At 43.4% G+C, this 27,485-nt stretch overlaps 1 protein-coding gene across 1 annotated transcript; it reads right to left on the bottom strand.

The window, feature by feature from the left end:
* Window positions 1-21,545: 21,545 nt before the first annotated feature.
* LOC133137908 (uncharacterized) lies at window positions 21,546-25,525 on the bottom strand. Its single transcript, XM_061256317.1, has 3 exons — window positions 24,705-25,525; window positions 23,195-23,500; window positions 21,546-22,882 (listed from the first exon to the last, which is right to left on the bottom strand). Exons 1-3 carry the CDS (start codon window positions 24,793-24,795, stop codon window positions 22,575-22,577), a joined length of 705 nt encoding a protein of 234 aa, XP_061112301.1. The 5' UTR covers window positions 24,796-25,525; the 3' UTR covers window positions 21,546-22,574.
* Window positions 25,526-27,485: the final 1,960 nt, after the last annotated feature.

Consider the following 27,485-nt stretch of genomic DNA (forward strand, 5'->3'; position numbering starts at 1 on the left):
AATGTATGCACTGTGTCTTGCGCAGGTCCGGGCAGACACTTGCACTGCACTAGCAGCAGGATTTGAAATAGTATCATTCCTCTAAGTATAGTGTAGCACCCACTGCATGGTGCCACTACCTCTCCGCGGTTCCCTCATAGCGATTGGCCCGGGGGTAAGGCCCTGCTGCTTACGATCATCGCTTTGACAGCCACTCGCCGGTGCTGGGGCGCGCAGGAACTGCTGGGGCCCTGCCGAAATCACAGGTGCATCAGCGGGGAGAGGCATGTGCGAACAGCGCGTGTTAATCGCGGTTACACGTCTCGTTAATATCAGCGCGGACAGGAATCGCCGAACTGAACGCCGAACTGAACGCGATGAAGTACTCGACCATCGGGACGTCGCAGCGAGCGACTTGGCGGGGCGCAGTTACCCCCTCGGAACGACTGATCAAACTCCGGGGGATGAGGGCCCGCTGACGGCCTTTGAGAGGTGGCTTGGAGAATCGCCAGAGTGTGATTCACGCCTTGTGCAGTGTCCGCTGTGAATTCACAGAGGGTTAGACACTGTATTTCTCAGGATATACCTGTGGTTACTGCAGTCAGGTACTCCATTAAGTCTGCAGCGCGCTACCTGCCAGTAACTGCATGTACACTCAGTGAGCACTTTATTAGGTATTTATTAGACTTATTTTTTTTACTTCTGCTGCTGTAGCCTGTCCACTTAGAGGTTTCACACTGTAAGGCGGAAATCTGGCATTATCACTCAGGGCTGGTCAGCTTGCTGGCTTCCTCTGGTATTGTGGAATATGTGGGTGTTAAGTAATTTAACCCAGGAGCATGCACCACTATCTCCGCACCCATACGGGCAGGAGCCTGTGGGGGAAGACTCAGGCCTCCAGCCGTGAAACTCCTTACGACGGGGCAACATTCTTTACGGCACAGAGAGGTTGGGAGGAAATACTTCCTGCTAGGCCCTGACCTTCTCCTGAACCCCCCTTTATTATTCTCTCCCTCTTTACTCAGTCACTAAATGATGTGTACAGCACTGGATGTTTCATGACAAAGTCAGTTTAGATAATATTCATGTTTGGTATTATTCTGATTATTTCAGTGCGACTGGTGCAATGGTTTTATTTCTGCAACAGCAAACCCTGGACATCATAACCAACCAGGAGAAACTGTGTGGAGCTCTGCCCCAGTGAAAGCCATGTGCCTCAACCCCCCTGCGTTTCCTGGGGAGGCGTGGCTCCAAATTACAGATGGGTGACCCATTTTTAGGGTTAACATCAAAGGCCAGATTTTGGATTTAAGGACAGTAAACTAAGCAATCTGGGAGGATGCAATCAGTCTCTCCCGTGCACACCGTGCACGTAATTTCTACGTACAGGGTGTCTGTAGCCAGACTCCCGTATGTAGCTTTTATTACCAGGTATGACTTTTAAGACTCCGTAATTTGGTTTCCGTTGTAATGTTTTTTGATTTGGAACTAGTATGTAATTACGTGTATGTAACCTGCCTGGTAAAATAAAATTCTTAAAACTTGATCTGTTTGGTTTTCCTTACTGACACTTAATGTTACACAGGGAATGCGTGGTTTACCCCCTCAAACTGGTCTAGGGAGGATGATTATTTCCACTTACTGTATCACGGCGTATAGCACCCGTAGACCTATGTTGGTAAATCCCTCGCCTCCACATGGTAGTTCATTCATGTCGAGCACAGCCGTAGCTATGTTGGTCTGCTTGGGTCCCTAGGCTGTAAACAGATATACCCGAGAGTAGCTATTCCTGCGACCTCTGTAATGACTACAGATAGCTAGTCAGTTTGTGAGACGTGCACATAACGCACGATGTGACATGCGGTGGTACCAGCAGAGGATTGTTCAGCGAGTTCTTCTCAGTACAGGATTCCTATAGCGATCAAGTCAAAATTATAAATAAGACATCCACTAAATGTGGACAACTAATCTAAATTATTATTCAAATGGAGTCAGATAAACAAAGGTGAATATATTGGCCCTATTGTGGAGATTCTTGGTCAGCCCGGACCAGTAAAGAGCGGAAGGCAGAGTGGTACTACTGTCTTTGTATCGTGGTTTATTTATTGGCTGATCTAGACTCTCCGCATAGGGGCCACTAATTTTTAACCCTATTAGTATTCTTTCAGCAACACCAGAAGGACGAGCACGCTGATACCTTCAGCCCTCGCTAAATTCCGTCGTTGGGTTAGCGTGGGGTTTTACAACACATTGCGTGTTCAGAGATGCACTTCTGCACAACCACTGTTGTAATGTGTGGTTATTTGCGTTACTGTCACCTTCCTGTCAGCTTTCACCAGACTGGCCATTCTCCTCTGAACTCTCTCATTAACAAGGCGTTTCTGCCCACGGAACTGCAGCTCACTGGATGTTTTATGTTTTTTGCACCATTCTCTGCAAACTCAGACTGTTGTGCATGACAATTCCAGGAGGTGAGCAGACGGTGAAAACACCCTGCCTCGCACCAACCATCATTCCAGGGTCACTTAGATCACATTTTTTTCCACAATTCTGATGGTTTATGTAAACATTAACTGAAGCTCCTGACCCATATCTGCATGATTCTATGCATTGCACGGCTGCCACACAATTGGCTGATTAGATAATTTACTGAATAAGTCGTTACCTAATAAAGTGCTCAGTGAGTGTATGTTCCACAGTGAGAGTTCTAAATATGCTCATTTTGCAAACGGTGCTTCTGCTATGCGAGCACTTTACTTGAACACCAAAGTTGGAAAAACTGCAACCATATTATGTCTGGGTAGCACGGGCATTGGCATTCCAGGAACAGCTCTCTGACAACAAACTTTATATCCAGGCAGGCATTAAACATTTACAGGTTTCCCAGGATAAAAGCTATTTTAATACTGTCTATCAGCCGCCGATGGGTGGACAACAGAAGAGATTTAAATAGATTCAGAAGAAGCAGGTTCAGAATTCAGAACCTCTAAGACTGACTGGGAGAGAAGCCAAGCACTTTTTAAATCACCAGTCGCGACACAGATAAATCGGCTACCGGAGCAAAGGACTGTCTGGGGATCAAGTGCTTTATAAAGAGCTTAAGTTATTACATCTTGGAGTGAGCCCTGAAATGGTTTTCATTGCCTATATATATATATAGCAGATATATAGATTTCTTTTGCATTTTAGGTATTTTGTGTGTGTTGTGTGTTGTCCTCGATTACAGCTCAGACAATGTGTTGACATTTTTAAACCTGTTCAACTAATTTAATGACCAAATGTACTTGACATGACAGTAATATTGGTGCATACTGTATGTGAGAGGATATCATTGTATTTTTAATATTTAGTCAAGTACAGTGCCATTGTGAAATCTGACAGACTGGGTTAGATGCCGGTATAAACCAGTGGAGGATATTAAAGCACTGTGATGGTGTGTGGTTGCAATGGGTAAATGGTAAGCTGTTCAATGCACTTGCGTAGGAGGTTTAAAAAAAAAAAGCAGAATGACTATATTTCTGTGCAAGATTATTTTTAAGTATTTGTACTGACAATTAAAAAATGATGAATGAATGAATGACCTTGGAAGCTGTGATGTTAGCGGAAATGATTCGACAAGCACCATGGTGCCAACCTGCCCGCCCCTAAAAATCAAGGATCTTGTGACTATTTGGGGCTATTTGCCAGCCTATTACTGGCCAAGACTTCCCGTCTCCAAATCCGATTGGACAAGAATCCCTGGTGCCACGGAGAGAGGTTAAGACGTGCGACTTTGAAGAGCGCAAGGTTAAAAATCCAATCTAGGAAGTCTTCATGCTTGAGAAAATGTCATCTCCAAATTGCCGTACGTGACTGGAGAAACACTGTCAAATTGCCTGAAAGTAACCGACAAACAACAGCGATGGCAGGGGGGAATGTGGACATGGCCGCACTGCCAGTATACCCCGGTCGCAGGCCTGAAGGTCACAAGGTCCTGTCCTCTCCCTTTCAGTCCGGTCAGTCTCTTCCTTTATGGACACCGTGGGGTGCGCTCCTATCGATTCCCCCCAGCAACTTATCACAACAGATGGGTCCATGGAGGACACTTTTTTTACATTACATTACATGGCATTTAGCAGACGCTCTTATCCAACCAAGTGCAGATCAAACACAAGTGCAAGTGCGAAGAGGACCTGAGAGGACAGTACAGTTCCGAGTCCTAGTGTAAACATACAGATAATCAGAACCCTTGAAGAATACAATCAACTTCCAAACTAGCATACCACAGTTGGCAGCTAGAATACCCTGAGTACAACAATACAATAGCTAATACAAAAAAAAAAACAAGAAAAACTATATCTATACAAGTAACAATATCTATACAATCTATCCATAAGTGCCATTACAGTCTATGGCATATATAAGGCTAATCATGGTGGTGTCCTTAAAGATTGGAGATTTCCTTCAGGAGCAAACTCCAGAATTTTTCCGACAGAACAGGTGCCTAACGTGTTTGTTAGACATCGTGTCTGTTCACATACTGCAGGCGAGCGAGCAGACGTTGTGCAGCAGAGACTGGTTTGGAATAGTTACTCGCAACTCGGAGGCTTCATTACTAAACCGAGCGACCTTTTGCAACCTGAAATATGGCAGGTGGGATTAGCGTCGGATGAGCAGGGATTCTTATAAGGAAATCAGTGTCATGTACTTATTAAATACGAGTCCCTTAACCTTTAAACAAAGACGTTTTCACGCTCCGCGAGATGGCAAATGTCACCGATCGCAGATGGAGGAATCTGTGTGTGTGATGGCCGTCGTTGTGGGGGGAGGGGTCACGTTGGCCTGGTTCCTCACACACCCGTTGACGGCCGAGCCTCGAAGCTGAACCCTGTCATGACGCCCCCACCCCTCACAGAGCCCCCACCCCATCCAAACCCCTCAGACTCCGCTCTGTGTTGGTCACGACTTGGTTCACCCCGGGGGCACGGCCAAGGGTGGGCTATGGGTGGGCTATGGGTGGGCTATGGGTGGGTTGTCCGCCCACCCTGGAGAGCCTGTCGCGTAGTGGTTAAGGTACATGACTGGGACACGCAAGATCGGTGGTTCTAATCCCGGTGTAGCCACAATAAGATCTGCACAGCTGTTGGGCCCTTCAGCAAGGCCCATAACCCTGCATTGCTCCAGGGGAGAATTGTCTCCGGCTTAGTCTAATCAACTGTACGTCGCTCTGGATAAGTGCGTCTGCCAAATGCTATTAATGTAATGTAATGGACAGACCCGTGAGTGGGCAGAAATCACCTGCAAATTGATCTGATGACGGACAATTATGAATTCAGTAACCTAACAGTGGAAAAAACCCCAAACCCCAGCCACCCTCGACAACCCCACCCCCCACTCTAGTCACATACCACCCCGGTCCGCCCATCCTTTATACCAACGGGTGGCACCCATGCGCTGAAGGAAATGGGAAATCAAACTGCATAATACAGTATGTTCCTGTAACCAGTATTTACAGTAACCACAAGCTCCTCGGAGGTTGAGCCGGCAGCTCCCAGTAATGTGACAATTCTGCGAAGCCTACATTAAATACACAGTTCACCCCTCTGAGAATGTATACACTGTGCGTTGCGGAGGTCCGGGCAGAGGCGTACACTGCACTAGCAGCAGGATTGGAAATAGTGTCATTCCTCGAAGCTTAGCGTCCCCTGCTCCGTCCTCACAGTATGTCAGTGGGCGGCTTGTAGCGTAGTGGTTAGGGTAAATGACTGGGACAGGCAAGGTTGGTGGTTCGAATTCCAGATGGAGGAATAAGATCTGCACAGCCGTTGGGCCGTTGGGCCTTTGAGCGAGGCTCTTAACCCTGCATTGCTCCAGGGGAGGATTGTCTCCTGCTTAGTCTAATCAACTGTACATTGCTCTAGATAAGGGTGTCTGCCAAATGCCAATAATGTAAAATGTCACCGGCCTGATGTGGAAACCTTTCTTCTGTAGTGACCGGAGAGAATGCCGAATGTGTGCCCAGGAGATGCATACAGGCTCCAGCAGCACACCGGCCCCATGAAGACAAGAGCTCTTTGGGTTCAGCGAGAGCACAAGTGATAGAGAGCTTTCAGTATCGCCTCTTACAAACTTTCAACTGGCTCCCTCTCTGGGATAATCATGGCCCATTCTAAGTCATTGACGTAAGAGGCAATCTCAATTTGATAAATTGAGGTACTGACAGAGAAGTTCAAAGTGCAATATATATTTGGGTGACTGAACATATGACATTCGAAGGATATTCTTCTTTCTGATATATTCAGTGTCCCCTGAAAGACAGTCCACTGCATAACCTGAAGCCTCAGGTTGAAAGCCTGTTTCTGACTCACGATTGCTTGTGTGCATACACCAGGGAAAAGGGAACCCCAGATTATTATTAGGGGATAAAGCAGCGGACACTTCATATAATTTTTTTAAATACTTTTTTATTGCATATATGTACAGTACATGTTCAAATACTATATACTGTATTTTGTGATAATGAGCAGTTTGCAATATTTGTTTTTTTTTCATGAGATTAATGAAACAATAAGAAAAATAATAACAAGCATTGTGTTGATGATAGAAATAATCGTGATAATGAATTAAGGAAAATAAATAGAAATAGTAATGGAATCGCAAATGCAGAATACTGGCATTATTAATAACTAGTACGACATATAAAGATTAAAGATCTAAAAATATGTAGATAGAATAGAACAATAAGTTTGAGTCTGATCAGCACACAGAGGATAAGCCCAAGTGCATTCCACACACACACACACACACACACACACACACTGGATATCCCCACCCTCCCAGGAGTAGTGGCCACCTCCAAACCCACCTTTGTGTTGTATGAACTCTGTACTATTGACCAAATCCAAAACATTTACATTTTTATTAAGCTTTATTTATACAGGGTAAGTTGACTGAACTCATGTTCTCTTTTGCAGCAATGCCCTGTTAATGCCCCCCCAAGCAGCCCAACCTGCACTGTCTTTGGACTGTGGGAGGAAACCGGAGTACCCGGAGGAAACCCACGCAGACACGGGGAGAACATGCTAACTCCACACAGAGAGGCCCCGGCCGGGACTCGAACCCAGGACCTTCTTGCTGTGAGGCGGCAGTGTTATCCCCTGTGCCCCTGTGCCACTGTGCCACCCAATGGGGTCATGAATCCCTGCTGAGACCGTGGTCCTGCGGATAACACAGTCTCCTCGGAGGTAAATGGACTGCATTCACAGAGTGCCTTTATCCAAAGCGCTGTACAATTGATGCTTCTCATTCACCCACACTCACCAACGGCGTTTGGCTGCCATGCAAGGCACCAACCAGCTCGTCATGGTGGCCTGTAGCGTAATGGTTAAGTATATGACTGGAACCCTCAAGGTGGGTGGTTCTAATCCCAGTGTAGCCACCATAAGATCCGCACAGCCGTTGGGCCCTTGAGCAAGGCCCTTAACCCCACATTGCTCCAGGGGAGGATTGTCTCCTGCTTAGTCTAATCAACTGTAAGTCGCTTTGGATAAAAGCATCCACAAAATGTAATGTGAGGAGCAATGGGGGGTTAGGTGTCTTGCTCAGAGACACTTCGACACAGCCAGGGCGGAATCAAACATGCAACTCTCCGACTGCCAGACAACTGCTGTTACCGCCTGAGCCAATGTCACCCCACGGAGGACAGCATTGGACCTGGGTTTGAATCTCAGCAGGGGCCTTTCTGTATGGGCTTTGCATATTCCCCCTGTGCCTGCATGGGTTTCCTCCATTGCAGCGTCTGTGCTTGCCAACAGTTGCTATGTTGCTTGGACCCTGGGCAGCGCTGCTTGCAGCTACCATTGTTATTACTATTATTAATGATTATTATTCGTATTCATAAAATGTAAGAAAATAGGCAAGATTGGAGTTCTGTTTGGCAAAGCATTTGACAGCCCCTTGAAACTGGATGGAGAAAAACAATTTTGGAAACAGGAATTAGAGCTAGCATCACATACTTTTAGCGCTCAGAGCATGGCCCATACACACAGTACAGGCATTGCTACTTTGCCCTTTTATTTTTTCATCTCAGTTCCATTAATTATAATTATAATTATTTATTTTTCCTAATGGAAAGTTTTCAGAATGCATCAAGCACCTCTTCGGTTCCCATTTAACGCCGACCTCTTACGGTGCCTCTTGAAGAGGGCTGTGGTTCGAAAAAAAGTACAATTGCATGTTCTGTTTAAATTATATCAGAAAGGTTGGCAGGGTTTGACCACCTTGACTCCAGACTTTTTTCCTATTAATTTCTACATATAAAAACACCCCACAGCATAGTGTCTGCAATCTCCATGAAGAAATGAAATTGAAAACAGAAAAGAATGTATGTGTCAAAAGCTGCTGAGTTACAGTTTTTATTTTCGGAATAATTTTGCAATATCAGCTTATAACTGCATATTGAGTTGTAAACAAAATCAAATATTACCATTTATTAGATTTGGAACCCCCATTTTGAGAATAAAAGTGATATTTGTATTGTTATTATTGCGAAGATGTGTATGCATATGGAACACGTCCCCCGACTACTTTGAATTCAAATCACCATGAGCTACTAAGTCAGACGCCATACCCTGTTTTCGACGCTCAGATAGACTTTTTTTCCCCCCCTGTACTATGAATCATTTAGCTCCTTATCACATTTAAATTATTCCACTCACGCAATATATCTCATCCTTACTGAACAGTGTAAGGAGAGTTAGTGTGGAGACAGTGATATTTACGTATATATCTAGAATTAATGGACTAAAACACAAACATGCACCCACATCAGACCTCTGACTGTAAAATAAGATTATTACAACTTGGTTGGCATTTATTCCACTTCCATTTCCACTTCCACTGATAATGCAGTGCATCCTCTTGAGTTGCCTGTTGGGTCCACCTGATATCAGTGAATCGGAAGTAAGCCTCAAACGGGCCTGCGTTTTGATACCCGTTCATGTCAGATGCTGAATTTATGAATTTAAGTTGTGGATGTCCAGTGCTCCACACGTGGATGTCCTGGGCCCTGCCTTATTTCTTCCACCCATGAGTCGGGGGCGACAATGGCTCAGGTGGTAAAAGCAGTTGGAGGGTTGCCGGTTCGAATCCCGCCCTGGGTGTGTCGAAGTGTTCTTGAGCAAGACACCTAACCCCCAAATGCTCCTGACGAGCTTGTTGGTACCTTGCATGGCAGCCAATCGCCATTGGTGTGTGTGTATGAATGGGTGAATGAGAAGCATCAATTGTACAGCGCTTTGGATAAAGGCGCTATATAAATTTAATATAAACGCCAACCATTTGCCATTCAGCTGATTTCACCGATTGCTTTCCTCCTGCCTGGTTGAAGATAACTTGTTAACTGTGGTCAAAGGTAAATGGTTGTGAATTTATATAGCGCTGTACAATCGATGCTTCTCATTCACCCATTCACACACCAACGGCGATTGGCTGACATGCAAGGCACCGACCAGCTCGTCGGGAGCGTTTGGGGGTCAGGGGCGCTTTGACAACCCCGGGGCGGGATCGAACCGGCAAAGCTCCGACTGCTAGATGACTGCTCTTACTGCCTGAGCCAATGAGCCCAAGTGGAATCTGCTGGGGTATTGGGTGCGTACCCTCAGCCCTCCATGGCACATGATCTTCCATTCCACGAGTACGTTTTTCTGTGATTAAAACAGGCTATAATCTTCATGCATTGCTCCATTTGTGAGAATGCCGGACGGCCATGTCATAATGAAATGCAGCCACAATTCGGTTATTGATCTGGAATGATTTATAGCTAGAAAATAAGAGTCTTTTAAACTAATGGTAGACTAATGCAAAGAAACATTCCAATAAATTATTCATATTAAAATGGGCATGACTGGGCTTTTTGAAGTTACAAGCTCTGAATGAGTTTATGTAGTGTATGCAGAAGTCAATGGATGCATACAAAAAGTAAATATGAAGTGAGTTTATTTCCTGAAGTTTATTTCCTGAAGTTTATACTTTACGTTTCGTCTTTTTTCATAGTTACATTGTAAATTCTGAAGAGCGTGTTGCAATGGCATTTTTCTATTGAGATATAATCTTTCCATTATCAACTTTTCTTGAACTTTGAACAAGCTTGACGTTAAATGAAGAACATAAAGACTAGGGAAATGTACCTACTGTAGGTGATAAAAGGTTCAGACACTGTGTCAGGCTCATGTGCTACCCTCTTACCTAACCCTTTGAATGACAAGACATCTTTACATTGTATTTAACAGACACCTTTACCCAAAGCGACGTGTAATAATTGCATACTGATGCTCATTCCTAAACATTTCCCTGAGATTTAAAAACAGGTAGGGTTTACACAGTGACAGTGACCAAGTCCCACAAGCTCACTGTGATGTGCTCTTGTTGTATGCAGGTCGGCAACACAGTAAAACGTCAGTGAAGCCGAAAAGTGTTACAAATTAAATCTTGAGGGTAAAAAAAAAAAAAAAAGCCTCCATTACGAGATGTTTGAGAGTTTGAGAATGTTTCTGAAGCATATGCCAGAGTGAATGCTTTCCCTCCTATTGCAGGCAGACACAATGCCTCAAAGGTATACCCTGATGGGTTTGGCAGATGTCTCAATTCCGTTGCATCATGAGAATCGTTTGGAGCTCATTCTGGTAACAGCACTGCCCTCGAAACAGATTCCCACGGCTCACGCTTTATTCGCAGAGCCTTAAAAGCAACGACGTGTCTTTTTTTTTCAACTTGCGACCGCCAATAAATCGTTTTTTTATTGTGTGTGTGTTTATCTCGTGTTGAGCTGTGCCAGAAACAGTCTGCCCCGCCACTGTATCCTGTTGTCTTATATTTCGCTTGTTCAGGATTCTAATAACACAGAACCCCAGAAGATTACACCGTCCTCGTGTCGCTAATTAAACTCTATTCTACGTTTTAAAATTAAGCTGATCTTTGCATTCAGCTTTGGATAGGACTGGTATGTCGCTTAGTGTTAATCAATGTCACAGCTAAGTCTCTTACACTTTAATCTTGGGGGATATGAGCTAAAAAGTAGTCTATCGAAATGGCCGTACACTCCTGGGAAATTATATCAGCGAAGGAATGCTTAGCTTTAAGCGGAGGAGCACATGTGGTTCTTGACCTTAGGGTAATGAGTTCAAATCCCATAATGGAATTGCTACTGTAAAATGCCCAATGTATAAATGGATAATATGTCACCTATGTATTGCACATTGCCATTGATAAAGATGCATGCATCGGAAATAATTAGCAGATTCATAGTAAAGTTCAAAGTTTCAGTGTAAGTAAATCTTTAAAATTAAAAGCTTTGACACTACAAGGCTAATACTCTGTTCAAATAACATAGCCGGGATGATAAATCAGGAACAATATATAAAGATGTATATATTAGCTGAACTGGGGAACATTGCATCTCAAGATTTTTTTGCAAGTATGAATGTCTTTTATATTCAATGGCAAATGTTCTCAAATATGGGAATACATACTTGATTGTATTGTTTTGTCAATGAAGCCTCAAAGATTTGGGGATTAGTAACAGAAAGGGAAGTGAAGAGTTCTGTGTGTGTCCAAACAGCCAAATCACATTCCACATGCTTGCCGCTCCTGAAACATTAATGGAAGGATTGGCGTTCGTGATGATTGATGTTGTTGGCGTCCGCACTAGCATTCGTCCGTGGGTTTGCGTTCTACGGCCCCACAAGCACTGCTGCGCCCATCGATGCTAGTATAGTATGCGGGCGCTATGGATTTATGCTTCCATTACCCCCCCATAAAAGCAATACACGCGCTCCTCCAGTGCCGCCATTACAACCCACGTCGCGCGCACCGGCGGAGCCAGACGCACGAGGCCAAGGTCACCGCGCTTCCTGAAGTCCCGCCAAACAGCACGCATCACCAGCGTCGACGCGGCTGATCACGGGCGCTGGGAATGACGGGGTGTGATGGCGGAGTCACGGCGTTGAGGGACGCGCGTTGATTTTTTGCAGTTCCAACACTTCAACGCATTTCGCAGGTTCCTCTCCCTGGGAGGGTTTGAGGGTTTAAATATATCTTCCCTCCCTGGCATATTTAATAGTTATGCGTCTGTGCTTTGACGATTCTGATTTAGAGCAGGTACTGTACCAAGGGCTCCTGCAGTTGATTATTAAGTAGGAAACTGATTCAGAACAGAATAGGAACTTCAGTGATCTTTTTTTTTGGCTCTCCAAAAACAATATTTCAAAGATGGACGTAAAGCGCATGTAGATGTACGCACAAGTAACAATGCCCATTCACATTATAACGAAACAGGCTGGCTTTATCATCATAAATGGAAAATATGGTCCATATTCGTTGAAGAGTCAGAAGGTCAGACAATATCATATTCATGCCAAGAATTTCAGGCCTGATTCACGCATCGCATTGATTTGGTTTTGAGATTGGCAGGGGAGTTGGGTGCTTTTTAATAACTTTCCCGCTGTGGGCTGTCTTCATTGTTGCAGGACCATTATGCGATTTCATAAAGGTGAAGACGGGGATTTTTAGTGGCACTTTGTGAGCTGACAGGCCGCACAAATTTCATGAATCCACAGCCGTGAACACTGTCAAGGACGCTCGAGCGTATACTGTACTCCAGTGATTTTCAGGTGGATCACTAGACATGATTATCTTCTACTGCTGCTGCCTGTACCTTTCTGAAAGTCCATCCTTCCTTTAACTCAGCTGCACTTCACTGTAACCGCCAGATACGATTTGTCACTTTCGAGAGGGAACAACCTGTGCAAAGGGTTTCATTCAACATTTATTCAACATCCTGCCTTTTTTTTTTTTTTTACTGTAATTGTGGCTTATAGGATAGGCCTCTTTTAACTCATTTGAAAGTTATGAAGTTATATCACGAGAAAAAAATTGGACATATTACAGGGCAATGCACACTCTTTCCATGGCGTGAATTCTGCAGGGATTCAGTAAATGGGGAGAGGTCTTTGATCATCCAGTGTATGCTTCTTAGTTAGCTTCCTATTTGCAGGGAGGTTAAGAGGCACCGATAAAGCTGGATGCCAGTAGAATTGCCAGCAGATATATAAATATATTTATTGTCATTCTGCTGATGGGACTGTGAAAGTAGCGAGGTAAGGTGGCTATATGTGTGCTTTTGAAAAACATTTGTTAATTAAGCTATAGATTAGTAAAACTAAAAATGTTGATGGCATGGTATCTATGCCACCACAAAAAATCACACGGTGTTCCGTGTCGGTCGTAAATGTGCTGGAATTTAACGCCGGTGCTAAATTGATCTCTGGGCGCACTACCGAGATATATAGCAAATGAAATAAGTCCCACCCCAGTGGGCCTGATTTAATGCCAGCAAAACCAATATTTTGTGGCCGTCTCCAATGTCATCCATCACTGGCAGTTAAACTGATAACATTAGAGAGGGGGTGTCTAGGTATGGACCTGTGTGTTTGTTTTTAGTTTAGTTTTTTTTTTCTAAGGGTAAAACAGGTCAGCTCAGCCAGTGAAGAGTGGGAGGGGAGGAGTGTTGTTAACAGGAAAGAAGGGTGGGTGAGAATGAAAAAATAGAAGATTCACAAATCAGAGGAAGGAAATTCTAATATAATTTCCTCACCACCATGCATTAGCTTTCACCCTGTATCCATTATTGATGTCCTTGATTTGACCCCCAATGCTCTTCAAATGTGGACGCCCTTTATCTCCTGTGCGTAACCAAGCCTAGCTAAGCTCTGAATGAAGTGATAATAGCCGCAGAATGGTTTTATTTGTTTTCTTTTTTGTTTTTAACCGTACGGCATTCTTGATAAATAATTACATTACTTTAATGGCATTTGGCAGACGCTCTTATCCAGAGCGACGTACAGTTGATTAGACTAAGCAGGAGACAATCCTCCCCTGGTGCAATGCAGGGTTAAGGGCCTCAAGCTCAAGTGCCCAACGGCTGTGCGGATCTTACTGTGGCTACACCGGGATTAGAACCACCGACCTAGCGTGTCCCAGTCCTTTACCTTAACCACTACGCTACAGGCCATCCCAAATAATCTACGTGATTGTTCGTAACCAAAATTTCTCAGCGAGTCCAATCTATAAACGCACACGTCTGCGATCCGAGCCATCAGGAGGCTCTGTGACTCCATCCTTCGCCCGTACGTGTTCCCCTTCGGAGAGAAACTTTCCGCCACCTCTAAGTTTCTCCACCCGTGACTGAAGGCAGAAAGCACCGGCCGGGGCCAGCCATCAGCAGCTTTATGGATCGTGGGGGGAGAGGTAGTTTCCCGTTGATCAGGGGCAATGAAGCACATCTCAATGGCACAGCATCTACAAGGAAACAAATTCATCATCTGCTTAGTCTTATTAACAGTGACAATTGCTCGAGCACAGATGTGTTTTCTGTGTTTGTCGTTGTATTGTGAGTAAGCCCTCCTGAATTTATGCAATTATGGATTCTCCCGACCAGGACTCTATAGTATCTGTAGTATCTCTTCAAGACATTCGCTCATTTTACCAGTGTTTCCCAAAACATCACAACTCAAGTAGTACCTACAATTTTTATTATTTCCGCAATATCCTGGGACTAGTCATGAGATTCCAAGTAAAACAATTATCTATAAAACCTAACACATATCTCTAAACATAGGCTACTTAAAACTATGTCCCCCTACCCTACCATAAAATTGTGTGTTTCAGATATGAGCAGTTTTGTATAGTAATCGTATGTTCTACAGCTTCTGCAAGTAAAGGACTTTTTTGTCATTCAAACTGCCTCAGTAAATTGGATAACCTGTCTAATTTAAATTATGTTGATGGAAGTGCAATTTGTTAACACAAATGTCTCAATATAATTTTGATTCTGTATTGTAAACACACCTCTGGAGAACTGAAGGGAAGGCTACACTCTCTTCAAGTTATGTTTTGGGAAACAGACATGAAGTTTTCAAGAGATGTCTTGAAATTGTACGGGAAGTGTGTTGTGTATTTTCAAAACACATCACTGTCAGGAAACTCGGTCAGGGTTCTGCCAGCTAAGACGAAGTGTTCTCACAATGTTGCCGAAAGGTTTTGTCAATGTTACAGCATCGGCAAAGCATTTCAGCAGTAATGGGATGATGTTTCGTATTTTGAACGGCAGTGTGTATACCGCAGCTCCTCCTGGGGAAGCCATTTAGCGTCCATGCTCATTACTCCCATTGTTACTTGGGCAGACATGCACTCCCATCAACAAGGTCATTCTGCTCATTCCAGTTCCACCTGTGAAGTACAATGGTGCTGCCATTTCGTACAAAGGCATCAAAAAAAAAAAAAACGCTCAAAGGGATGGTTGCGAATGGCTTAATTAATTATCATCTAATGCGATGGCTTAAAAGGAATGCTGATGATGCCAATTATCGTTAATAGGACCTAGGAGTAAATGACATGTTTGGCCAAAAGAAAATGCTGCACGTCAGCCAGGCAAACTCAACAGCAAAGTTTGGGGACGATGAGCAGGTAAGGTTGGAGCTCCTTGCGTTAACGTGAAGACGAGGGAGCTGAGAGTAAGCCACCTCTTGATTCCCCCATCACGCTCACGGGTGAGGTGAAGTAGAGACAAATGGACGAAGTCCGACAATTCCACAGATCAAAGGAGCCCGCCGTCCCCCCCAGTGAGGTTCCCTTGACCCACTCCTGTAGTCTCCAATCCCAGCATGCACTGCGTCAGAGCCTAGCTGCTGTCAGGCTGCACACTCAGCCGGTATGCGTAAATAAATAAATAAATGCAGCTTGCATTTATTTTACGTGCCGAAATATGTCGCGCCGAAATACGTTTTGATTATATGTTTTTTGAATGTAAAGTGTGTTCCGTTTCTAAATCAATTTTGCGGTGCATAAAACTAAAGAAATGACCACATGACTTTAGCACAAAAATAAAACCTTGTATCTTAAAACATGACGGTGTATAATGAAGATTTTAATTCATGCGACAAAGGGAAATACCTAACGCGCTATAAGCCTGCAAAAAAAAAGGGGATCCAGGAGGTGCTTGACAACCAGGACGAAAACCTCGAGTCTCCCCTGTCCAAGATACAGTGCATCTCTCTGAGCCCAGTGTGCCTGCCTCTGGGCAGCTGTCCAAGGAGTCTCATATAACCATTTTAATTTCTTTAAATTAAATAGTTTGACAAAGAAATCCTGTACCAGGTAGTCAAAGAACAGGAAGCACCATACCAACAAAAAAATGTAAAAATCTTTACAGAAAGGTTGTGTGCTGGTCATACTGTAAAAAATAATGCCGCTCCATTGTTAATGCTGCATAATAACTCTGGAATAAGAGTTGAGCCGATCACTTGAAGCCATCGCTCGTGAATTGCACTTACTGGCAATTCACAAGCGACACAGTTGAGACTGTGCTGACACTGTTGTGATAGAGAAGCGACAGATAGAGAAATAAATCACAGGTACAGATCTGACGGCACAGCCAGGCCATGAGGGCAAAGGGAAGTGTTAAAAACACGTCTGGGTGACGTCTCGGGCACTGAACGTTTCTTACTCCCGTTCATTTCCCCGCCCTGCATCCGTCCCCCCGGTGCGAGGGAAAGGCACTCGGGCAGAATGTCTGACTTGCGTTGAAAGTTCTGATCGCGGTTTTTCTGGCACCGAGGTCCAAGGAGCGTGTTTATTCCGTGATCTGCTTACGAATCCGAGCAGATTAACATATCTGTTCCCAAGAGTGCCTGCTCCTCCCCCGCCAAGAATCTTAAAACCTTGCTGAGCTCCACTCGATGAAACTATTTAGCAGCACATGCATGGAGACACTGTGGAGCACTGCCTTCCTGTCGTCAAACCGTATCTCACTGAACTGACTCTACAATCGCCAGTCATTTGTTGTTATAGTTTAATTTAAACCCTATCATTTATTGATTAGATTCACTGATCCATCAAGCAATTAAAACATTTAGTGCCGGTGGGAGCTACACTCACTGAGCAATTTATTAGGTAGACCTGTGCACCAGCTTATAAATGCAAATACGTATTTAATCAGCCAATCACATGGCAGCAACTAAATGCATAAGAGCATGCAGACATGGCCAAGAGCTGTTTTTCAGACCAAATGTCAGAATGGGGAAGAAATGTGATTTAATTGACTTTCACCGTGGAATGATTGGTGGTGCCAGACAGGGTGGTTTGAGTGTCTCAAAAACTGCTGATCTCCTGGGATTTTCACACACAACAGTCTCTACAACTTGCAGAGAATGGTTCAAAAAACAAAAAACATCCAGTGAGCAGCAGTTCTGCGGGCAAACCTGCCTTGCTAATGAGAAAGGTCGGTGGAGAAGGGCCAGACTGGTCAAAGCTGGTGACAGTAACGCAAATAACCACACATTACAACAGTGGTATGGAGAAGAGCATCGCTGAACACACAACACGTCAAACCTCTGAAGTGGATAGGCTACAACAGCAGAAGATCAATAAGTCAAAAACAATAAGTATAATAAAAACCTAATAAAGTCCTCACTGGGTGTAGACTTTGACCTTCATCTTAATTAATTTTCATTTCTAAAGGTCCAAGATAAATTCAGTGACAGCTAGGTTATTGTTTTCATGGAAGCAAGATTTTCTCTGGTGGACTCATCTACTCTGTCATTTGTGCTTTCAAGTCGATGACTTCTCCGCTGGCAAGGCACTGACTGCAGACATCCATCCTCAGCATTAAACAAACATTATGAGTTCTGTTGTTTAGCTACTCGAGTTTAATTAAAGTTAAAGCCACAGCAAAGCTTCTCGCTCTATCATCATTGAATTTGACAGGAACAACTCCTCGTGGAGTGCATATGAGCACATGCACGTCAACGCTTGAGTTTGTGGTCAGGGCCACATGAAAAAAAAACGAAACACTCAATTTCACAAGAAAATTGAGTCAGAGGAAATTCATATTTAGACCAGAAGGAAATGAAGTGCATAGCCTGTTCCTGCTTTTTGACAGGTCACTGACATTACCTTGATTATTGTACTTGTGGATTTACAAAATGGAGAGAAGGTGACGTCCCCCCCAACGCTTGACTTGCCACTCACTTGTTACAAAATAAGGAATTGTTGTCGCTAAAGCAATGGCATCTGAAAATAGGTGATGCCGTGAGTGTTAACCCTTTTCAAACGGTATATCCTGTTACCATAGTGATTGTGACAATTGCATTCTGAAAAAAGGAATGAATGCAAAAAAAGAGAGACTTAAGAGGTTAATTACCTGAGGGAAAGAAAATACAGAGCCGGATTTGGATTTGAGATCCAGATTCGAGTATCCATGCTCTAGGCTTTGACTCCAACCCTAACAAAGCACACCTCATTTACCACCTTTGTTAATAAGTAGTGCAAAATTGGGGTTGAAATGACGTAACTGGAAAATATGATGTATTTATTTTTCTTTGGCAAATTCACAAGCATCTCATACGCTGTCACCCCCACACCACCCCCCTCCCCCAAATCTCCCCCAACACCTGTTACATATCACTGTATCTAAAAACTGTAAACAGTATACGACTGCAGCATGGTTCACTTGGCACATAGTTCATCAACAAAATCTAAAGATGGAAATTTCAATATAAAGCCACATTAAGCCCTCACACGTATTCTTCTGTATGCCATCAAACTAAGTGAAAATGTGGCTACACGGGGCTGTCTCTCTAATCCGAAAGATTCCAAAGTGAGTATTGCAGAAACATGATTTCATGTTCAGCCTTTCTCAGAGCCTGGTCTCCTTTGTCTTGTGCTAAAAAACGATGTTAAAGTTCACTGTAACTGGTTCTCTTTTTCCTCTCATTAACCCATAGATGTTGTTCTGTTCTTGTCCTATATTAGTGTACAGAGCACATAATGAATATTGTTGTTTTTGCTTCATTTCATTTTATTGCATGCTTATTTATTGACTTACGGTTGATTCCATTTTATTTTTTACAATGCTGAAATCAACTGATCTGCTAAATCCGGGGCTTTATTCTGATTAGTGGATATAATGACTAGTATGCACAATCATTGCTAACTAAATGCTATCAACAAACAAAACACATTATGCTGAAAAGACCAGTCCAGAAAGTACTGTATGTGTATGACACAGTTTAGCCCGCATATTGCACATACATCTCAACTTCCATTATCTTAACCTGCTTATCCTGAACAGGGTCGCAGGGGGGCTGGAGCCTATCCCAGCATACATTGGACGAAAGGCAGGAATACACCCTGGTCGCCAGTCCATCGCAGGGCACACACACCATTCACGCTCACACTCATACCCACAGGCAATTTAGACTCTCCAATCAGCCTAACCTGCAGGTCTTTGGACTTTGGACCGACTAGGATTCAAACCCAGGACCTCCTTGCTGTGAGGCGGCAGTGCTACCCACTGCACCATTTGTGCCGCCCACATCTGAACTTATTTTCGGACAATTTGCAAATGTCCTGGTTCTGCCACGCTTTCCGAAGAATTCTGCCCATCAAAAGTGTGTGTAGTAGTGCTCTTACAAGAACCATTATTGTAAACAAAATTAATTTCTGAACACATTGTGAATACATTGTTTTCTTCCTTTTTCTTAAAGATCTCTTATCTACTTACATCTAATTTCAAAATAAAGACATGTACCGTACACAGTGACAATAATTTGCATTTTAGTCATTTGGCAGACGCTTTTAATCCAAAGCGACTTATAAGTGCATAGGTTCTACCATAAGTCAAAGCATCACATCCAGACACATCTAAACATAGTTGTCATCATAAGTGCATTTTTTTTTTTTTTTTTTTGGGGGGGGGGGGGGGGGGGGGTAACAAAGAAAGGGATATCAGAAAGGAGGGGCAGGGGAAATCAGGAGGGAGGACTAAGGTAGAGTTTGAAAAGGTGGGTTTTGAGTCTGCATCGAAATAGGGGGAGGGATTCTGCTGTCCTGACAGTGGTAAGCAAGTCATTCCACCACTGAGGAACCAGAACGGAAAACAGGCATGAACGTGCTGCTCGACCGCCAGGTGCACGTAGAGAGGGAACCGTAAGGCGACCAGAGCTGGCAGACCGGAGTGGTCTAGCTGGGGAGTAGGGAGTGATTAAGGATTGGATGTAAGGTGGGACAGTCCCCTTGGCAGCCTGAAATGCCAACACTAGGGCCTTGAAAAACGGATGCGTGCAGCAATAGGAAGCCAGTGGAGGCCAGTGAGAAGCGGGGTGACATGAGCCGACCTGGGCTGACTGGTGATCAGGCGGGCTGCAGCCTGGACCAGCTGGAGGGGCTTGATGGCACACGCTGGGAGACCGGCTAGGAGGGAGTTGCAGTAATCTAGGTGGGAAATGACGAGCGCCTGGACTAGGAGCTGGGTGGCTTTCTTAGTCAGGATAATAATGCACAATAATGCACAGTCAACTCCAGCAGCGAACATATCTTATTTATTTTTTGCTTAATGCATTTTAGAATAAAACATTTCCTTAATAGGGGCTGCAAGCCACTGAAAACATAAATTACAGTCATTTATACCTATGCTAGTTAGCCCACTATGCAGGAAGACTTTAAACTGTAATTTTCCCCTGTTTTGAAATATTTGCACAGTCACGTAGAAAGAGGACGTACAAGAGACATGATATGCATGATATCACAAAGGGCAGAAGTTGTGGGCGCATTGGCTGCAGCCATCGGCCAATGACGTGTGAACCTGGGTGTGGCGCTGCAGCCATCGACCAATGGCATGTGAACCTGGATGTGGTGCTGCAGCCATCAGCCAATGACGCGTGAACCTGGATGTGGCTTCGCCTTGGTGTCTGGCAATCTTGCGTCATGCTTGTGTGGGTGGCTTAAAGAAGAACAGTGGAATACTTTCCCAAGTGTGTGACGAATATAAAGATAAATCTCTTTCTTTCTCTTTCTTCACGCAATGGAACAGCAGCAGAACCCGGTCTGAGAACATGGGGAACAGAGGCAGAACATTAAGTACTGAGGCTATTGTGTCTACGTTCATTGAAAATCTGTGGATATATTTGATCTTTTTTCCTTGAAAATTCATGGAAAGTTTTCAACCACCACAGGGTCCTTAAATATTTAATCTTAGAGCAGTATTGGAAATAAAATATAGCGCAATAATGCTGTCGATGTATTTATTAAAGAACAGATGTAAGGGGCGAATTATCCAAAGTCTGGAGTGCTGGCACAGGAGGAAAATTGCCACTGTACCTAAAAACATGATCACGGTATGAACCTGCATGAGTGCATCGCACCTGCAGGAGCATCTGCAGAACCCTAAAGAGGTGTTAGGCCAAGCTGGAAAGGGCCTTACCCAGCACAGGACCGCAGGCTACTGCAAACAAACATGGTACAATGCAGAGTTAACATTTACAATCCACAGTCTTTGAACTGTAGGTTATTTATTCCCAGTGAAAATGGGTACTGGGTAAGAGCTTCTTGTGGCCTCAATGATCAGGCGAGACTTCTTCAGGAAGTGGCAGTCGTCAAGGTAGAGGTCAGTAATGCGCTGCTGTTATCGGTCAGGTAAACCCACCAATAATGTTTTGATGACAAAAAAATACAAAAATTTTGAGTATGTTTTATTAAATTTTACTTGAATGCACCTTATGTTAAGCAAAATACTGTACAGAGCTCAGGAAAGCCCAAAAGTAATGTCCTTTAAGGCGTTTAAAACCGAAAGGTTAAAGTTACTGCTTCTCTGCAGGGGCCCGCCTGTAACTGGTCGATTGTCCTGGTCTTCCCTGGTGACCACTTGTTGATTGGCCACGTGGGTGAGGGGTGTGCCCCTTAGCCAATGCCCCTCGTTGTTGATTGTCCACCAAAAGGGGGCGACAGTGCTACCACCACCATGGTGCCATTCTGGCACTCTCGACAAATGATCAGTCGGTTTTGTGGAGTCCATCTTTTGGCTTAGCTTGGTTCCCGCTGACTGTCCTTGGACGACAGTAGTGACTCCAAACTGTTGCATCAAACTGTCTCTGGACTGCCCATACATGCTACAGATACCTGCCAGCAGGAAGGTGGCTTACTGCAGTCATGTGCCTATAACACGCTGTCATAACAACACCAACATAGGCTGTTAACATCTCCACATATGACAGCACCTGATTCAACAGCAGCACTGAAGCAATACATGATGATCATGTTTAGCCCTTTGACAAAACCCCAGGAAGTGGGCAGATGGGGAGCTTCCTGTTACACCAACCTTTCCGTTACCCCAGCAGGCTCACTGTTGTCCTTCTATACCCTTCTACAAAGAAGGAAAAATTACTGGTACTCCTGCAAAATTCCTTAGAATTGTGGAAATTCACTCCAACTCTGGGAATAAGGGGCGCTATATATAAATACTATTTAACCTTTAATTACTAACTTGTTGTACTAACACAAGTTTAATGGACGTATTTAATACTTTTATAATTTATCCATATCCTATATACTTTACATTATTCACAGATTCCTGAACACATTGTTTACACAAAAGTAAATAATGGTTTCACATAAAATGATCCATTTGCCACAAACCTCTTTGCTGCAGACTTCCTTGTGTCCCTATCCATGGTGTGTGTGTGTGTGTGTGTGTGTGTATTTCCATAACTATGCCTTTCATGAAATTAAGTATGACATTTTATAGTAGCATATTCTGTAGAGTCTTCAACAGGAGTTTGATTTTGGCTCTTTGTGTTTTTGTCTTTTTCTCTGTGGATGACGGTAGAATACGTCACTGAATCAGGGTCCTCCTCCTGCTCCTTGGCCCTCTTCTCGTTTGGCCCTCTAGACTCAACACGTGTACTTCTCCTGCCTCTAACTCTGCAGTAAAACACAGCCCCACACACTGTGAACAATGTGACCACAGCAACAACAGCAATGGCCACAAACAAGGTGTTCTTCTGATCTTCAGTGGCCTCCTCCTGTCCAGATTCTGCAGAAACACCAAAAATAAGTGGTTTAGTTTTTCTAACCACTGGCAATTATGGAGTCCCGTAGTATTGGTGGCACTCATTTGGGGTTGTGTGAACATTTCTGACATGAATGTGAAAACATATTTATGTGTTTTCTGTACTATCCTAAATCTCCAATCAGAAGTTCAGTGGATTAGTAATGTGGCTCATTCTAGAAGAGTGAATTCTACTCCTGCATTTTAGTGGAAGGTTACAAATAACTCACAGAGCCCTTCTGTCACCCAGTGGCACCCCGTCCTTCACATGCTATGCCCAAATGTGGTCAAATTTACCTTTTACTGTGAGAGTGATGTCTTCAAACTGTACACTATCAGCTTCACACCTGTATAGTCCCCCATCTGACAGAGTGAGAGCCGAGAGACGGAGAGACATGTTTCCAGGGGAGTCAGAAATCAACGCCCGGTCTTTGTAGCGGTCGTCCACTCGACCACCTGACCAAAGTGCGATACCGGAAGGACCTGGTTGAAAATGCCATCTGGCAGATCCCGGTATTGTCCCTCCATCAGTGCAGGAGCAAGACAGGACCACGGAGCCTCCTGTGTACCCAGTGACTCCTCCGGGTGCAGATAGAGAACATCCTGGAATAAAGGGTGACATATTATTGCTCACTCAGACCACAAACAAGTATGAGTGCCCTGTTTGGTGATTGTTTGCTTGACTAAAACGATGAATTGACCATTTTAAACACATGTAGCCCCTCTTACCAGAGATGCCCCAGACACCAAAAAATGATGAATAGGAATAATACACAATGAAGTCAAAGGCTTATTTCCATAGTGGGCCTTTAGGCCCTGGTGGCAGTATAGCACATTGATGACAGAACCAGGCATGCCATGCGGAGGTTGCATGTTTGATTCATAGGTGGGGCACTGCTGTTCTAGGCAGGGCAGTTTAACTGAATTGCTTCTGAATGGATCCACCTGTATATGTGGATACTGTGTAAAAATTAAAGTCATGTACTGTATGTTACTAACATCATTCATCACAGACTTTATCAAAATGTAGCCGATTCCTGTCTCTATTTACTGGAATAACACCTTTCCAATACCTCTAACAGTTTTCTGATATGTTTTGTGTGAACACCATTTTTTTTAACTTTTGTATACTACAAAACTGAAAGTAGCTTTTTACTGAAAGTGAAAGTTACTTTTTCCTTAAAAATTTACTTTTCAAAAGTTTTGGGTTTTTAATTATTTAAAATGCATTTTGGTTGCAACAATTAGTAGCAATGATAACAATACTCTTTCCTTATTGGATAAATACCTTCATCCCCAACAGTGTACACAATGTTCTTGGACTTCAAAGCATAGCAAGAAATATCACATTTATTTTCCACTATATTCACATATCTCTGATGGACATTTATAGTAAATTACAAAGGTCATGCTCTAATCTCCATTAGAAGCAGATTCATGGAAGGAACTTTGTACGTTAAAGTAAAGAAACATTTCAATTTTCTTTTCAAATAAAAAAATATCACTTCAAGTCAAGTCAGACAGTCAAATTCACTTCATAATTCATCCACTGTTTACATGCAGGCTCTTGAAATGCACTCACAATCTAACAATTAATATTTACACACACGTAAGACATAGTGTTTTCTCTCTATATTGAACACTACAGTCAGTCTAACACAAGAGAATGAGAGCAGGCTTAACCATTTTGAATACTCAGAAGTCTTCTTTCTCCTTTTAATTTCATGAGAATGGCACAGAGACATTTTAAGGTTTTGAGTAACACTCTTTTGAGCCATCAATAGAGCAGAGAAAATGATCATCTCACCTGAGATCGTGTGAATCAGACTGCTGACCAGCCAGACACAGACCAGCATGGTTTCCAGGTCAGCTCTCCAACAAATGTGCAACCAGAACATCCAGTTTTGGGTGAGCTTTGTGCGGTTGTGGCTTCTACAGAAAACGTTTTGTCATTGAATTTGGTCACATTTCCTGTCCTTGTGTGGATCTTAAAATTCTTGCAATCAGTGCACATCAAAAAAGAGGAAATGAATTTTTTTTTTTATCATTTAACAGGAGTTCACTCTTAAAGGCCAACAGGTTCTGGTCTGAAAATTAAAATGTATGATACATCATTTCATATTAGAAATGTGTACCTGATGTGTTTTTATTGCAGAGAAAGGTTGGTGTAAATAAAGAGGACATGATTTGTAATTGGATATATCATGCACATGTGACTTTTCCAATGCTGTGTGCATGCATCCAATTAAACTCTGGGTTTACTTTTCTCTCTGAAGCCATCAGTGGAGCCAGGTAATCCCCATTAATAAATTCTACTACAGCATGTCCAATAGCCACAGTCACACTGGTTTCTGCTGACATGTTATGGGACGCCACCAACCACAATCTCCCATTTCTCCCGTTCCCAATAAAACAATGAAAAATGAACAATAAAATAATGTCAGAATGAGCAGTGTCCATGAGGCATTGAGCCTTTTTTTTCCAGTTGAAGTGATAGAAATTCAATTTAATAAACATAAAGATCAGCTGCGTAAAATAAACACGACAGGTAACAGATCGTGAACTCAAAGAATCAGGGAATTACATATATTTATAGAAATAGCATTACAAAAAAATCATACAGTATAACTAAAATACATCATCATAATTATTCACACCCCTAATTATTACTGTAGACACAGGCCCCTTACTGTATACACTGGCCACCTTACTGTATACACAGGCCACCTTACTGTATATACGGGCCACCTTACTGTAAACACAGGCCCCTTACTGTATACATAGGCCCCCTTACTGTATACACTGGCCACCTTACTGTATACACAGGCCACCTTACTGTATCCACACCCCCCTTACTGTATCCACGGCCCCCTTACTGTATACACAGGCCACCTTACTGTATACACAGGCCACCTTACTGTATACACAGGCCCCCTTACTGTATACACTGGCCACCTTACTGTATACACAGGCCACCTTACTGTATACACAGGCCCCCTTACTGTATACACTGGCCACCTTACTGTATACACAGGCCACCTTACTGTATACACAGGCCCCCTTACTGTATATACGGGCCACCTTACTGTAAACACAGGCCACCTTACTGTATACACGGGCCATCTCTTTTTTTTTTAAAGATATTTTTTAGGCCTTTTTCAGCTTTATTGGACAGTGTTGTATAGAGAGACAGGGAGAATGGGAGCGAGAGAGAGAGGGAAAGACATGCGACAAATGTCAGACGGTCGGATTCGAGCCGTCGACGTCGCGGCTCGCAATGAGCATGGCTGCTGTACCACCCCCCCAGTGATGGAACGAACTGCCCACTACGTCAGGACAGCAGAGTCACCGCCCAAATTTTTCCAAAAACTGGTGACACACCTGCTTAAATATTGGCTCACCTATAATGCTGAACTCGTGGGTTCAATAGCTGTGCTTAATCAAAAATAAAAAGCTGAATGTAAAATGACTCTATATCCCCAGACCCATGTGTGTCTAACACAAGTCACAAACGCTGCATGGTTTACACAACAGTAAGGAGTGGTTTCACATAAAAGTATCTTTTTGCGGCAAACCTATTTACTACCGATGTCCGTGTGTACCTATCCATGGTGTGTGTGTGTGTGTGTGTGAGTGTATGTGTGTATATTTCCATGACTATGCCATTCATTAAATTAAGTATGAAATTTAATAGCAGCATATTCTGTAGAGTCTTCAGCAGGAGTTTGATTTTGGCTCTTTGTGTTTTTGTCTTTTTCTCTGTGGATGACGGTAGAATACGTCACTGAATCAGGGTCCTCCTCCTGCTCCTTGGCCCTCTTCTCGTTTGGCCCTCTAGACTCAACACGTGCACTTTTCCTGCCTCTAACTCTGCAGTAAAACACAGCCCAACACACTGTGAACAATGTGACCACCGCAGCAACAGCAATGGCCACAAACAACGTGTTGATTTTCGGATCTTCAGTGGCCTCCTCCCTTCCAGTGGGTGTCTTATTTTCATGTGAGGATGCTGGTTTAGTTGTAGTTGTAGTCTTGGTTGGTGGTTGGTTTTTAGTCACAGTGGTTTTAGGCACAGATTCTGCAGAAACATCAAACATATGTGTTTGTTTAGTCTGGCTATTATGGAGTCCCACAGTATTGCTGGCACTCATTCAGGGTGTGCAAAGTTTTGGTGCCGGACTGTGGAGATCCATTGCAAACATATAAAAAGAAGGATGAAAATAGCAACCTTTGTGCAAAATTTCATGCACATTAATATCTGAAAAATGTCTTATTTAGTCTGACTGCCATTTGTAGTCTTAACATTCTGTCCCCTTGTCCTAAGGGCCTTCACTAAACCCCTAAAATAAAGCAGCTTAATTGAATTTCTATTTTTCAAATCTATGTTGCATGAAGAAACAACTCATCACAAACTTTGTCATGAAATTTTAAGTTGAAAAAAGATCATTTACTGGAAGGTTACAAATAACTCACAGAGCCCTTTGTCACCCAGTGGCACCCCATCCTTCACATGCTATGGGCAAATGTGGTCAAATTTACCTATTACTGTGAGTCTGATGTCTCTGTAGAGTCCATCTGCTTCACACCT

Source organism: Conger conger, chromosome 9 (assembly GCF_963514075.1).
Source record: "Conger conger chromosome 9, fConCon1.1, whole genome shotgun sequence".
NCBI lineage: Eukaryota > Metazoa > Chordata > Actinopteri > Anguilliformes > Congridae > Conger > Conger conger.

Excerpts from the sequence above, each read along its gene's own strand:
- LOC133137908 (XM_061256317.1), bottom strand. The coding sequence starts at position 24,795 with ATGTTCTGGTTGCACATTTGTTGGAGAGCTGACCTGGAAACCATGCTG. Across the intron at positions 23,501-24,704 it reads TCTGATTCACACGATCTCAG|GATGTTCTCTATCTGCACCC; the intron begins GTGAGATGATCA and ends CCTTTATTCCAG. Across the intron at positions 22,883-23,194 it reads CATCACTCTCACAGTAAAAG|AATCTGGACAGGAGGAGGCC; the intron begins GTAAATTTGACC and ends GTGTTTCTGCAG.